The sequence below is a fragment of the Artemia franciscana genome, chromosome 17, assembly GCF_032884065.1.
Source record: "Artemia franciscana chromosome 17, ASM3288406v1, whole genome shotgun sequence".
NCBI lineage: Eukaryota > Metazoa > Arthropoda > Branchiopoda > Anostraca > Artemiidae > Artemia > Artemia franciscana.
In genome coordinates this window covers 38,050,626-38,066,225 of record NC_088879.1, presented here as the reverse complement: position 1 = coordinate 38,066,225, position 15,600 = coordinate 38,050,626, and the positions used below count along the sequence as shown (strand labels likewise).

The 15,600-nt window shown below is 35.0% G+C and overlaps 1 protein-coding gene across 1 annotated transcript in view; it reads right to left on the bottom strand.

Annotated features, from left to right (window-relative positions):
- Positions 1 to 5,449: 5,449 nt before the first annotated feature.
- Positions 5,450 to 15,600, bottom strand: part of LOC136037575 (uncharacterized) — a 258,613-nt gene continuing 248,462 nt past the window's right edge. Inside the window, exons 13-14 of the mRNA XM_065720296.1 lie at positions 8,256 to 8,407; positions 5,450 to 5,644 (exon numbers count right to left, since the gene is read on the bottom strand). Of these exons, the coding sequence (XP_065576368.1) occupies positions 5,450 to 5,644; positions 8,256 to 8,407 (347 nt within the window). The remainder of the gene's footprint in view (positions 5,645 to 8,255; positions 8,408 to 15,600) is intronic.

The following is a 15,600-nucleotide window of genomic DNA, read 5'->3' as shown; positions in this document are numbered from 1 at the left end:
ACCCTTCACGATCCCGAACTCTCCTCCCTTATCCTTTGCTACCTCCTCCCCCTCCCCGCATACAGAAGTCCTATTTCCTCCCCCCTCACAGTATGCTGCCTTATACCCTCCTTACTCTGCCACAAACCAGCAACTTCTTGACGGACATGAATCACTATTCCCAACCAGCCCCCCTTTCCCAGCACCTTACGAAACCCCACCCCAGCCCATTCGTTTTATCCCTCGTGCCTACCCTGTCAACGTGACTCAGGTCTGAGACTTTATGCATTCAATAATTGTCTTGTAATGAATCCTAATTGTTCTCATCGTGCTTCATCCATATCATTGCCCGTCCCCCCACCCCCAAATCCCCAAGAAAATCCTTCTCTTACTCTAATAATTCATCTATCGATGTTGACTCTAATAGTCATTCCATAAAAGTCAAATGTGCTCCCTCGGTCACTTGTTCTGACTACATTAATCTGGCCCCCGCTAAGAATCCCACCACATCCCAGTACCCATTTGTAATTTAAATAAAGTTAAGTGTAAAAATGGTACCTTTGCAGGTCGTTTTAAATTTCCCACACTTTTGTTAAGCAACGCTGAAAAACATAATGAATTAGACTCCTTTTCTAAAATATGTACATCAGAAATAATCGCTATTACTGAAGTACAAGCTCAAAATACACACATTTTAAAAATGAATAATTTCACCCAGTTTATTAAACACAGACCCGAAACCCACCCTCTGGGTAAGAAAGGGGGTGGAATTCTTTTCTTTGTCCGTAATGATTTTTATCCTTCAGAATTATTGGTTCCTTGTCTTACTCCCTTTGGTGAAATTTTGTGGGTTTGTGTTCGACCTAAGGTCTTACCACGTCCTTTCAATTTGATTGTCCTGTGTTGTTTTTACTACTCTTCTGGGCAGAGAGCGGCTGAAAAAATTAATTTTATTGAAAAATTGCATGGCAGTGCTGACTATGTACTATCTAAATACCCAAATGCTGGAATTTTCCTCTTAGGTGATGCAAATGAATTAAAACTTGAATCTACATGTAATACTTTTAGTCTAAAACAAATTGTAAAAGTCCCTACTACCAAAGGCAATTCTACTCTTGATTTAATGTGCACCGATATGTCAAATTTCTACAGACCCGTCACCATTCTTCCCCCTCTCGGAGGTAGTTACCACTTTAGCCTACTCCTATCTCCACTAGCTACAGTTAAACATTCCTTTACTATTACTGAAACCGTCTTTAGACCTTTACTTGACTCAGGACTCTACAATTTTGGCTCTTGGATCACTAGTGAAAATTGGTCCCCTGTGTACCAAACAAATGATGTCAACTTCAAGGCTTTGTCCCTCCAAAATTTATTGAGGAGTAATTATGAAGTCAATTTTCCGGTGAAAAAAATTGAGATATGCTCTACCGATAAACCTTACATTACTGCGACTTTTAAAAAACTAATAATGAAAAACAAATCAATTTGTTCAAGCAAGGACATATCACACAGGCTAATGATCTAAAAAAGTTCCTGAAGAGAAAATTGAGAAAGGCAGCTTCTGAGTATTACAATAGTAAGGTTAAGGATTTGTATTCTAACATACCCAAACAATGGTACAGGAAAATTAAAGAGATTTGCGGAAAAAACCCTGTTGAAATTAATTGTCATCTCCCTGAGCCCCCTTACAAGATAGCCAACGATTTGAACCTGCATCTTGCGTCCATAGTACAAAGTCTCCCCCCTTTCACTGGCTCAGGTCAAACTATTCCTCTCTCCACCTCTTTCTCCCAAATTTCTCCCTCTGATGTTATAAATAAAATCCGAAAGCTCAAAAAATCCAGTACTTGTCATTTAGACATCCCAATTGACTTGATTAAAGCCTTTTCAGACACAATTGCTGGACCTTTATCTGATATTTTTAACCAAATTACAAAATCTGGTAAATTCCCAAGTTGCTGGAAACTAGGTTTTATAACACCCATCCCAAAGAGATCTTCCTGTCTGACTATAACCAACATGCGTCCTATTACACTCACTCCAGTTTTTTCTAAGCTTTACGAAGGGTTCCTTTGTGACTGGCTTAAAATTAAAATTATACCACGCATTGACATCCGACAGTTTGGTAATTCAAGAAAAACCTCCACCACCCATTACCTTGTACACTTGATTCACACGATCCTAATTGAACTAGAGAAACCAAATTTTTGGCTAAACCTGGTTTTAGTCGATTTCCAAAAAGCGTTTGACTTAGTTGACCACACTATCCTAATTCGTTTACTACATGATAACTTTGAAATTGACCCACTTTTAGTAAATATTGTTGTATCGTTCCTTTCAGACAGATCACAAGTTGTAAAATACAAAAATACCTTCTCTAACCCCCTCCCTAGGTACTGTGGAATACCTCAAGGAACCTTATTGGGACCACTATTATTTCTTGTCATGATTAACGAAATTGGCAAGGAATTCCCCCAAAAATGGAAATATGTGGATGACTTGTCGATCCTTGAAGTATGTCATAGGAATATTATAAGTGACCCCGTTGAAATCCTGACCCAAAGTCCGGATGAATCTAAGAATCTAAATATGACAGTAAATACCACTAAATCACAGATAATGATGATCAACTTCTTGAAATCTACTCCTGCTTTTTGCGACAAGCGAAACGCTAGTGAAACATGTTAAGCTTCTTGGTGTCACAATTTCTAATGATCTTAAGTGGGACATGTTTCCAACATTGTTAAACAAGCAAATGTTTCTCTATCCATTTTTAAGCTGCTAAACCAATTTAATTGTCCTAAGATACATTTCCTCCGTGTTTACTTATCCTTTATCAGGCCGTTATTGGAATATGCATGTCCGGTCTGGCATTCGCAACTTTCAAATGAACTTGACAAAATCGAGTCGGTCCAGAAGCGTTCGCTCAGGATCATTTACAAAGAAGGCAAAGTTCCATACTCCTTCCTCCTTAAAGCTGCACGCATTACCACCTTAAAAGAAAGGAAGGAAAAAATTTGCCTGCTTTTCGCTAAATCAGTCATTTCCAATCCCCGTACTAAGGACTTATTCCCTGATTTTCACAATCCCATTAGACTCCGACTTCCCCGGTCAGCCTCCTTAGCAATCCCAACTTACTCTCCGATTCATGCTGTTACAGAAAGGTTTCGTAAAAGTTTTATACCCTTTATTCTGGAACACCTTAATAATAATTCGTGATTATGTACTTGCCAAATTCCCCTTTTCCTCTATTGCCGTTTTTATTCTTTTTTGATTTAGTGCAATGCTTTTGTAATTTAATTGTTAAGTTTACTGATTTGCCCTTTATCTTTGATGATTTTGCTTTTTTAATTCCTTTTAATTTTAAGTGTTTGACTTAATGTACTGTTTTGAATTTTTTTTTTCTTAGCTTTTACTGACATATAAAGCGAATTCGACTCTATAGAGCTTGTGATAGTCTTTTGAAAATAAATATTATCTTATCGTAAAGACAGAAACGCTTAAACAAAAAACAAAGTTTTCAAGAATATACCGTTTTCAAGACTAAGTCAAAATGTGGTGCAAAGCACGGGGGGTTGAGGGTTGACAAACTTTCCCATAAATAGTATGATCTTGTTTCGTTTAAAGTTTTAGAGTCATCGTTTTATTTACATATGTAAAAAAAAAATATGATATTAGTTGGTATTAATTGATTTAATTTAATTGATTATTTAATATATTTAATCAAACATTAGTTAATTGACTAAGAAATATACAAATTGATGCAAACATATAAATTACTTAGTGAGGTACCAGATTTGCGGGATTGTTTTGACTTTGGCCAGATGAATATACTCTCATTGTTATAACAAACTAAAATTAATGCTTACAGCTCTAAGGAACTTATTTCTGAATTTTGATCTAGTTAGAAAGTGAAACAATTGCGTGCGAAACGATGAAAATTAGTCTAAAAAAAAAACTCTCCGTTTGATCTTAGGAAGTATTCAGCCTTCAATATTGACTAAATTCGCTTTCAACAATTGATTTAATTTCATGGAACTTGAAAAATCATGAAAAAGAAGGATGTTGTTTTTATTGCATTCGTAAAATATAGCAATCAGAATTCTTTTTTTCCCGTTTTTGTTTACATGCTTTAAAATTCATAAGCAACAAGAATCCATGTTTTCACTTCCAAGGAACTTAAATCTGACCTATTCATAAATTAATACAATTTTATGTAAGCCAGTGCTATTCATTTCTTATAACAATTCTCCGTTGTAGCAAATAATTCCTACAACATCATGTAATTCATGAAATCATGGCTCAATGTTGTTTCCTTATTACCTTGCAAAAACTAAAGAGCCTGGAATTTGAGAATAAGCCATCCATTAGACATTTAAGAATTCATAAGCACTCGAATGTAGTATTTTTGGTTCTGAGGATCCTATACTTTAAGTATATACCTAGAACGCGATTCCGCGTAAGACAGCACAAACTATGTCTTAAAACTATTCTCTGTGCCTATGTCGGACAAAAAACATTGAAACTTAAAGCCATTTAACACCCAAATTAGGTTAATATCTAATACTTATTTTCAAGAGCAATCAGCCTATGGCAACTGATATGCATGTTTGAACTGAGGAATTTTTTGTAGAAGAGGTTGGGGATAAAGATGTGAAACAGCAGTGGTTTATGTGAAAACTTTTGGTTAACATAATGAAAAAATATGTTAAGATTTAAAAAGGGGGTTATCCCCATCTCCTCTAATCTCTTCAATGTTTGTGTTTGCAGTCAAATAGGAAAGAGAAATACCTTAAAGATTCACTCCTAGTATAGCTTTCAAAAGATATCCTTCTGAACGACAGAAAATTAAAATCCGATCCCTGCTTTCCTGGAAATCTTAGAAAAACCATTTAATTTCTCCGGTTCTGTTCCAAAGGTAGAGACATTCAAATATAATGAAACTTACATCATTAGGAAGCTTAAATTTTTCTTTTTTGACTGAATCGAGCAGAATTGTCTTCTTAAAGTTCAGGCAATGGCACCCCCTGGTGCCATGGCACCTTTTCCCTCAGGAAAGCATTCCAATACACCTGCTAGAAAAATGTTAAAAATTTGCTCAAAACAAGTCTCATTGAATAATTTGACAGCTTTGGAAGTTTCCTGGTGCTAGCTGTCTTGACTGAAATCTCTGAACAGGATACTCATTATTTATGCTGTACGTACACTGATTAAACAGTTTTGCTTCATAATTAGTAAGAGATTATAACTTTACTTTTTTTAAAAACTAGTTTTTCGTTAGCTTTTCGAAATGTTGGCATACCCAAGATCCCCTATCAATTTATACTTAAAATTCTTCGGAAGCTCCTTGTGGTGCTGCTAAAATTTGCTAATGGGAACTTCGTCTTTGAGATTGTCAGCTAAAGCTGAGAGTAGCAAAATGATATTTTGGTATCGAACGTCCTTTACAGGTAGTCTCTCTATTTTCCTATTGTTCAATTATCATTTGAGCCAAAGTGTATACAGAATGTCGTAGAAAAGTACTTACCTGTTCCTTCTTAATCTTATCGAGAGTCAGCGAAAAGTTTTTACGATCCAAGTCAAGTTCAGGCAAACGGGCTTGAAGTATTACATTCTCGCTGAAACTGTAATAAATTGTCAGCATACACTTCCCACCAGACATCTAAAATAGAGACAGAAAAGCTTTGTTAGTTGCTAACACATGTGAGGGCACTTACACTGTTCTAAGGGGAGAAAGCTTTGAACTTATTTTTTTTTTGCCAGGAACATGTCATATTTTTTCCAAATGTGACAAAAATATAACCATATAAAAATATAAAAATATAATCAATAAAAAGAATTTCTGTATACCTTTAATGTTTACCAAAACAAACTAATATCGGGATCAAGGAGATGCGTGCACAGCCGTGTTGGCCTCATGTGGCTTGGTGGTAAAGTAAGTTGTTATTAGTAGTAATAGTCGCAGCGTAAATTTGAATTTGAACAGACAGATATTTTTAATTTCGAATTAGTACCTTGGCACACATAACTATAATTTTTAAATATTTATTTTTCAATAACTTAAACATGCATTGTATTTCATATATTATTTTATTGCATATCATATATTTATCATGCATTATACATTAATTTAAATATTTAACAAAATAGATTACTCGTTGCAAAGCTAGCTTTTGTATTAAGATAATTTTTTATGCCATCCTGTTTTTTGGGCACAATCAAAAGAAGGAAGTGCCGATATGTAATTTTAGATCTAAATTGTTCAGTTGAACACCCGCCTTTTGCTCAGTGCTGATTTTTCGGAAACTTATCTTGAGATTATATGTAAAAAAAAGTGATCGAAATGAAATTAAAGAGCAACACTAAAACGAAAGACGAATAAAAGGTATACTGTATATGAGGGACAGGGGAGGTGGCGTGTTTCTGATTTACCTTTAGGACTTAACGCTTAAGTTTCACTAGTACTCCTATTAAAAGAATTTCAGAGTAGAGTATGTAAAGCATGCTGTACTGATTGCCTTTCAAAAAATTTTGATCAGAAAGTTAAATTGTTTAATGTAAATGGAAATAAAGAACTAATTTCATTCATCTGGTCGGTTCGTTTTTCTTATCGTATAGACTATAATTCATGTATATTTTAATATTGTTCGTTAGAGTCATTATCTTGAATTTAAATTTCACATTATGCTTTACAACGACAGAACACAGAACCTCTTCCAATATTTGACGACCATTACTTCGATTAGAAGAGCCCATGTGACCATCATTTTGGGCAAATATAGGAAACAGCCTACGAACATGTATAATCTTTTAGTCAGCAAGGACAGCCCCAACTCCCAATACCCAAAATGAATGTCAAAATCTGAGTAATTTATCCTATAGTTTACTAGTTATCACATTGGTTAAGAAGATGATATTTAAATAACTTCTTCCCTATAGCCAAGTTTGCTAGTGACATTTTTGACCAACTAAATTCCCAGTGTAAAGTCAAAGAAAAGCCAAGTCAAAAATTCTTCTGCTTTGTCCTCTAAAAAGAAACTTTACCCTCCCCGAAGTCCCATTTCCTGTCGTGTCAGAAGTGAAGATACTCGATATTATTTCCTCTAGGAACTGTTCATTTGCCGCACATGTTGACAGTGTAATTAGGAAAGATAATGCTTCTCTTCAAATGGTTGCGATTTCAAAAATCTCCTCCGTGCATATCTTTGTTATGTGCGACCAGTCTGAGCATGCCTGTCCTGTGTGGGGCCCTTCAGTACTACACACTGCTCACCTGATGTACGACCTAGAGTCAGTGCAAAAAAGGGCAATTAGGATTATCCTGGGTTCTAGAGATATTCTTTACCAAGAAGCACCCATTACAATAAACATTCAGTGCCTAGAACGAAGATTGTGTGATGTCATCACACAACTAGAACTCAAAAGCATTTCTTTTAGACCCAGCCCCTCGAGAGATCAGAACCAGACATAAGTCCAAACTGATTCCTATACGTGCAACTACAAACCGATATTATAATTAATTTACGCCTTTTCTTACGTCTATGTTTAACCTTGCATCATTTTTGTTTTTAATGTTTTTGCAACTGCAAATTAGCAAAGAGCTACGAAAGTTGTTTAATAAACGGTTCTCTCTCTAACCGTTCTCTCTCTCTCTATCTATCTATCTATCTCTCTTCATTTGTGCGAAAAAGGCAATGTCTTTAATTCCAACAATTATAAAAACGGAAGCTATAATATACCATCCAGTGCTGGTGTGAACTCAAAAATTAAGTGGAGCAAAGTGTTTTTTTTTGTGATATAGACTGGGTGGAGGGTTTGCAAATTTGTCGCTTTTTTAATTTTTCATGAAAATAACCCCTCCCTCGTAAAGGTTCTTGTCAAAATATAAGGGAAGAGGGTAAAACAAAAAGGAGGCACATGCCCCCTCCAATTGACCCCACTGCCAATCAGGTATAAGATTACAAGCATAAAATATTTACAGGCCCCGTCAGCGATAGACCATGATTTTGACAGTTTATAAACAAATACATTAATTTTTAAACTTAAATTCCTAATACAAATACAGCGAGCTAAATTAGCATTAAATGTGTAAAGAAAATGTAACAAACTAAACTAAATTTTTAAACACATCGAAAACCTTCTAAAACACATTTGCGTGGCAGTATTCATCGGAGGTTTGAAGACAAACTTTACTTAACGGCGATTCTCTTTTGGAATTTCTAAATTAATGGCAAGTTTAAACTTTGAATGGCTAATCAAAATGCAAATCTTACGTCTTCAGGATCTTCTGCTGTGCCCATTAGGAATTGCATTTTAGCGACAACATCCTTCGGGATTGTCAGGCCTGTAAACGGTTTAAGCAAGTTTTCATCGGTCTGACTGTATCCAAGGAATAAGTAAATTCCTGGAGCAAGATTGTACGTGTCTAGAAAAATAAAAATAGAATTGCTGTAGTTTAACTTGAAATATATTCAAAGTAAATTTGCCGTTTTGGGTTGTGTTAAGAATGTAAATTGACTAAATAGATATTACTCAAACAAAGTTCTGATGATAAACATGTTTTGATAAATGGTTACAAGCATTAATTTTATTTGAAAATAGCTTGGGATTTTAGTATGGGAGAACGAATAATTCACAACTAGGAAGTACTAAGCTATGTAAATGAAGCTTTTAGTAATAGATCAACCGTAGAAAATTGGGATCAGAAAATTGTTTTTTAGCTCCTATCTCCATCCCTGCATTACCCAAAACATTTCGAACTCGCTTGTCTCGTTTATTTAGAGTCTATTTTATAGAACTATTAGAAAGTCTATTTTATGGAACCGTTAGAAACTCTTAGAAAGTCAGCTTTCAAAACTTGAGAGAGACTTTAAGCCAAATTGGATATTCGGTTTACTCTGTGATTCCCAACGTGGGGCACACGTTCCACCGGTTGGGTATGGGAATATTTTGGTTGGTCATGGACAGGACGTACATCCTTTGAATGACAATACTCTAGAGCCTTAACTTAAATGACGTCATATTCACATACATTTAGAGAGCAGAACAAATGCATGATAGCAGTGCAGTGCCGTCATGCATTGTATGAAAGGTGTTGCATAAAGACAACAATTTAAGTTTGCCTAAAATACACATAGAGGACAACTAAAAAAACAAAAAACAAACAATTTATTGCCTTCTAAACTTCTTTCAGGTGAATACGCGTAAAATTTTGGGCAACAAAATTTTAATATCACGAGAGAGGCATCAGCATTTTAGGAATGTCTAGGGGAGGGACACGGCCCTAAATCGGTTGGGAACCACTGGCCTAACTGTTCAAGACTTACGAGCAAGACAAGACTGGGAATAGAAGCTTGAAAATACCTTCCAAACCCTATTTTGAGTCGGATATATATTCCTATAAGTCTCCTTCTGATAGATTAAAAATCATCAAAATTTTCTCAAATCTTCTTTACCCCCGACTTATATAGACATTGCCCCCGACTAATGTAGACATTACCCCCGACTAATAAAGACATTACCATCGACTAATATCGCAATTGTGCCGCAGTCGATCCACTCTTCGCCCAGCCATAACATTTTTCTTTTAAAAAGGTGTCAGTTATGTAGAAATTTTGTATTGAGAGGCGTGAGGAATAAAATTATTTTTAAATTATTAATATAGACATTACCCCCGACTATTATAGACATTACCCCCGACTAATACAGATATTACCTTCGACTAATATAGACATTACCCCCGTTTAATATAGACATTACCCCCCGACTAATATAGACATCATCCCCGAATAATATAGACATTACCCCAGACTAATACAAACATTACCTCCGACTAATATAGACATTATCCCCGACTGATCGAGTGAGATAATCGAGCTGGATGGAAGATGGTTTTTGCAGCGAAGAGCAACTCCTAGCTTTCTTGCCCAGGATGTTCTCACCCGATCAAGATGCTTATAAAAAGAAAGATCGATGGAGAAATAACTCCCCAGTAGACGAAAAACGTCTATCCTCTTTATAGGTTTTTTTTTTTTTTTTTTTTTTTTTTTTTTTTTTTTTTTTTTTTTTTTTTTTTTTTTTTTTTTTTTTAATGAAGCTAGGGTGTGCATGTGGCACTTTTGATCGGGTAATAAGAAGCTCCTTTGTTTTTGACGGATTGAAATTAGTCATCCATGCATCACACCACTTCTCGATTCTATAGAGATCATTCTGTGGGGAAAGGGTTGTCCCGTGTTGTTTATGTAAGTGGGGTAAACGTTGGTCTGATAACGTTGCCCTTGAGAACCCCTGCTTTCACTGAATATTCGTTGGAAATAAACCCGTTGAGGACAACCTACAGTGAACGATCAGAAAGAAAGCTTTGAATCGCTTTTAACAGACATCCACGAACACCGCCTACATGGAGTTTCTTTAGCAAACCACGTCACCCTCCTCTCTCAAAAGCTTTAGCAATGTCAAATGACAATAGCCTAATATCGTACCCCAGTCCCAGAAGTTCGATCTACTCCTGACGGAGGGCCACTAGGCAGTCTAATGTTGAGCGTTTTCGGCTAAATCCAAATTGACAGTCGCCCAGAAGGTCGTTTGATTCTAGAAACTACTTAAATGTTTTTTTTTTTTTCGACGCTCTCATAGACTATCCCAAAGCAGGAGAGGAGGCTAATAGATTTATAGGAGCCCACGCTCGTCAGATCCGGTTTATTTTTTTACATTTTTTTTTCCAGGCCATCATATTATTCCTATGATGTATGCAACAAGAAAATCCCAATAAACCGGCCTTTCTTACCCGATGCTGCGATGTGAAACTTTGAGCCTGTAAAAAGAATGCAAACACGCTATTGGTTCTTATATAGTCGTTCGAAGTCAAACTAAAAAGCGTTAGCATTGAATTTTTAACTTGTGTACTGATCTATCGTCAATTTTGTTCAAATCCCTTAATTTTTTCTAGAACTTTAGCATAGTCAAGATAAAAAAGCATCCTGTATGGTACATCCGACATTTTAGTTCTTCTACTGTGAACCTGATAGATGACGAGAGAGGTGACTTGCTTTTCAAAACATTCAAGACAAACTTTTCTGCCAGATCCAAAATGGCATCTGCCAGATGCCAGATCCAGGAAGTTCTTTTAGCAATCTTGTTTCTGAACACCGGGAACAGTGAAGCTGTAATAGAAGGAGTCGAACCTTCGAGAATCCGTACCAGCGGTTTTCCTTTTGGTCGGTACTACTTTTCTACTAGCCAAAATAAACTGCCTTTGCACATCCCTGTTCCCTGTTTTTCTTCTCAGTGTCTAGAACTCATCAAAGATGCTCTGTTTTTTCTCTTCGCTAATTTGTTGCATTCGAACTTACACTTGCAAGTCATAGCTTTCCTTTTTTTTCTTGAATGACTTTTTTTCGATTTTCTCGGAGTATATTCGTCCCCAGATGCTCTTTTCAATGTAACAATTTTTTCTCAGGGGTCTAAGGCTTTTTTCTTTTGTTCTGGGACTTTTTTTTTCTCCATTCAATGCCTCACTATCCGCTCGGATAGTGTATCGGACATTTCGGATAGCATATCATTTTTAGCTCCCTACTGTGGACCTCAAAAATTAGCAACTATAGCATGTTTTCTTACTATTTGGATAAAACCAAGCCTAGTTATAATTAATTACTTTGATTAGCTCGTAGTTCCCGGCCTCTCTACGAAAACGCATTGAAAAGGTAACAGTAATTTATTTTTCCGTAATTTTAATTAAAAAAATTATGCCAAATCTCGGAAGTACACTTTTAGTATCCCATAGTCAAAACATTTATTTTGAAAGTATGTCTTGATATAATCATACAAATTATTTTTAATAGTACATTTAAAATCATCCTAAATTGATTTGATAGCTTTTATATACAGCCAACATACAAAAAAAAGAAGTCTCGGTGACTTTCCACCTTTCAAGTGTCATCAATTTAACTTTCAAATCGATAATCAACGGGGCACGAAATGGCCTCCATTCCAATAGAAATGAAAAAAACTCCTGTGTCAGGGATTAAGTGCATCTCCAGTTAATTTCGATATTTCCCTATTTTATAGAAAGGAAAAATGTATCGAAAAGAGTCAAATCCAGCTGGGAGATAAATTCTTGTTCATGAAAAGTACGTAAACGGAAAATAATTTGTTTGCTACTCAGGTATTTGAGAAGGATTCTCCGTCGGGGAGAGGGAAGAATGGTTAAAATACAATTGAAATTTATTAAAATTTGGGGCAGATTTTTACAGGTTTAGTAGGTTTGAAGTGTGTCATAAATTCAACGTGTACCTAAGTACCTGCAATTAATTAAAAGAAAAGAGTTAAAATATTTCACCGCTTAAATTGATTATATCAACGAGCTAGATTAAAGAGAAAAAAAAGAGATTACTTTTTTGTAGTTCAATCGCAAACCTTTCATTGGTTTGTGTCTATGACGTGTCCTTATAAGCCAACCAGATTAATCCTTAAGTGTATTTCTAAAAGGGAAGCCAACAATTTTCCTTATAACAACATGGATGAAACATCTGTTTGGTTGTGTGGAATTTTAAGCCATTGAAAATAATGAACAGTTAGATTCCATCTTATAGGCTTTTCGGTAGAAACAAGAACATTCTTGAATCACAAAGTTCTTAAAAACTGTCCTTTTTCTGAGGTATATCCAAAGAGAAAAAGGGAGATTTATTTCATTATTTCCATGGCAAAAAGTGTGCTAAAATTCATTGGTTTACGTCTGTGACGTACTCTCGTTAACCAATCACCTTATTCGCCTCGCATACGTCAGAAAGGCAAGACGAATAGTACAAGACAAATGGTTTATCTATGTTTCCGTTTGAAATCTTCAGCCAGTAGAAAGGATTTATTTTCTTGCAAGTAGTTCTTACGTTTTACTCTGGCAAGGAGGACATTGAGTAGATGGGCAAATATTGACTGCACGATGAAAAATAAAGATGAAATTCCGATCTCATTCAACAAGGATCATCTATAGAAGGGTATGTGTGTACGTCAACTCTCATTCGAAATCACCCATCACACTAGTAGGCTACAATCACAATAGAGTAATCCCCGTAGGAAATTAAAGGACTTTTATTGGGGGCGAGACGTAAAAACTAAAACTAAAAAACTAGGTCAAGTTTTTGAAGTTTTGCAGGATGAAGTAATTTCCAATTGAAATACTGACCTTGTTTTACAAAACAACTATAACTTCAATTGACCTTCACCGACAATTAGGCATATAAATCCAAGTCACGATAAAATAACTGACTACGTAATAATTAAAACGATTAGGTCCAACGCAGCAAAGATTATCAATGATAACACTTTACAAACCATCATGCACAATTTTTTTTTTGTTTTCAAATATTTAGTAATTTTTTTGTTTCTAAATATTAATAAACCAAAAATAAACTACAAACATAAAGAAGAAGAATATTCATAGGATATACCAACTATGAACTAAGTTGAATTACTAAGTGAAAAATGAAGACGCTTTATTCTCAAAATGGAACTCGTAAGCCAATTACATACAGGGCTGCTGAGTTCCTACTAACATCAGGAGCTCAACTTCAGAAATATATCTTACCCAAAACATTTCCAATGAACTTGACAACTCTGATGAGGTCGCACCGTAAATGTATAAATACAGAGAATCGGTTTATTAATATTACAGACTTCCGTGTAGCCCAATTATATGTAAAAATGTGTCTCCATTTGGCATATTTTGTCTATCTTCAACCGCGCCGATCCTGCACGCCTTGTGGTCTCCAATACAGAACCAGCAAACAAAGTTCCATCGAAACTAAATTTGTAAAATGGGGCTTTAGCGGAATTTCTCAAATGGAGACGTGATTTAATTAATGCTCCCTTTTTCTGAAGAATGTAAAATCAAAATTTAGAAAATGGACAACAAAACACTATGTAGAAGACTTCTCAGTTTTTGCTGGGCTCCAAGTATTTAAGTGCTGGTAAAATGCATGATCTTAGTTAATAAATATAATTATAAATAGACAATTATAGCACTTCAAATACTAAACTCCCCAAGAGACAGCATATTGCTTATAGGGCTCCGTATTGACTCTTGAATGAGTTCAAAAGCAATAGCATACAAAAACATTAGAACATAAAAAGGAAAAAGTACAAGAAAATAATATATTGAACATAAATTGTATTGAAAAGAAAATCAGTTTTTCATTTTTACATATGTTTGTAGGAAAACTGTTCCCAGAGAGTATTCTAACTCTTGATTAAATCCACAAATCCACATGATTGAAATCCACATGATTAAAAAAAAAATTTCTTACGAAATGCAGTTTAAATATATAAAATTGCGGTTTTACTTATTAAAAAAAAAGAATACAAAAGTGGTGTGGAGTGCAACAATTATCTTATTATTGTGGTAAAGGGAGGATACCAAAAAAAATTACAAAGTTTTCTTAAGTTAATGGTAAATAAAGTTCGAAAATTAAAGTGGTTACTTTCATATGTTAATTTACTTTTTCTTTTAGTAGACATCCTGGCAAATAAAAACTAATCAACAACAAAAAAAGAAAAAGAAAAAAATTGCCATGTTAATGATACCAGTTTAATCAAAATGTTAAATTTTGGGTTAAACCCAATTTTCTCCAAAATGTAACCAAGACAAATTAGCTCATGAACTACCCAATATCCGTTGATATGTAGGAATGTAAAATCGATCCACATTAAGGTAATCTATAGTTCAAAGTAGAAACCTACGCACGGGAGTCGATCTAAGGGTCCACCCCCAGAAATCCAAATTTTCTCTGAATTTCAAGGCCTTTTTTCATATTCTCGTGTAAAATTGGTTTTCGTGTTATTCCCCCCTCCCCCCAAAAAAAACCTATGTATGTACCAGATTCAAGGATTATACCTGCTGAGTGGATATATAATTGCTTAGAACCCATCCCCATACTCCCAGAATTTCTTCCTCCCACTTTTTCTATACTTTGGTGGAAAATCTATTGGATAGAGGGATTCACTACTGGTCTGTACTTTTGGTGCTTAGTAAACAAAATACAAAACATTTACATTACAAAGTATGTAAATGAATGGATACGTCTATCCATCCAATCGTATATTTTATAATACAATCATATTCATTACAGAATATGTTCGGAAATCCTGAGCCTTTGTTTTCATTTTCCTTGCTCAATAAATTATTTTATTGGTGATTGAGTTTGTATGGAAGTAGCTTACGTATACATGATCCTAGCTAAATTAACGTGGCTGCATAATAAATAGGCATATGCATTCAAAAAGAAATAATTATGAAAAAAAGAAGAAATAGACCATAAAACAGCTTTAGCAAGAATAGCAACAATTTTATAGCATTTTTTTAAGGAAAAAACTAATTGTTTTAAAAGGAAGCGTAAAATAGGAAAAAATACGAAATCTATATATATAAAAATAAGTTGTCTTTGTGTGTGTCGAGTGACGTCATGTTTGTGTGTCGACTGACGTCATGTTTGTCGACTGACGTCATTATAAGGATTGAGCTGTATGCGTCATGAAGTTTTTTGTCGTCTGACGTCATGTTTGTCAACTGATGAAATTACATACCGGGACACAAATGACGACCGGGACACAGGGAATATAAATGAC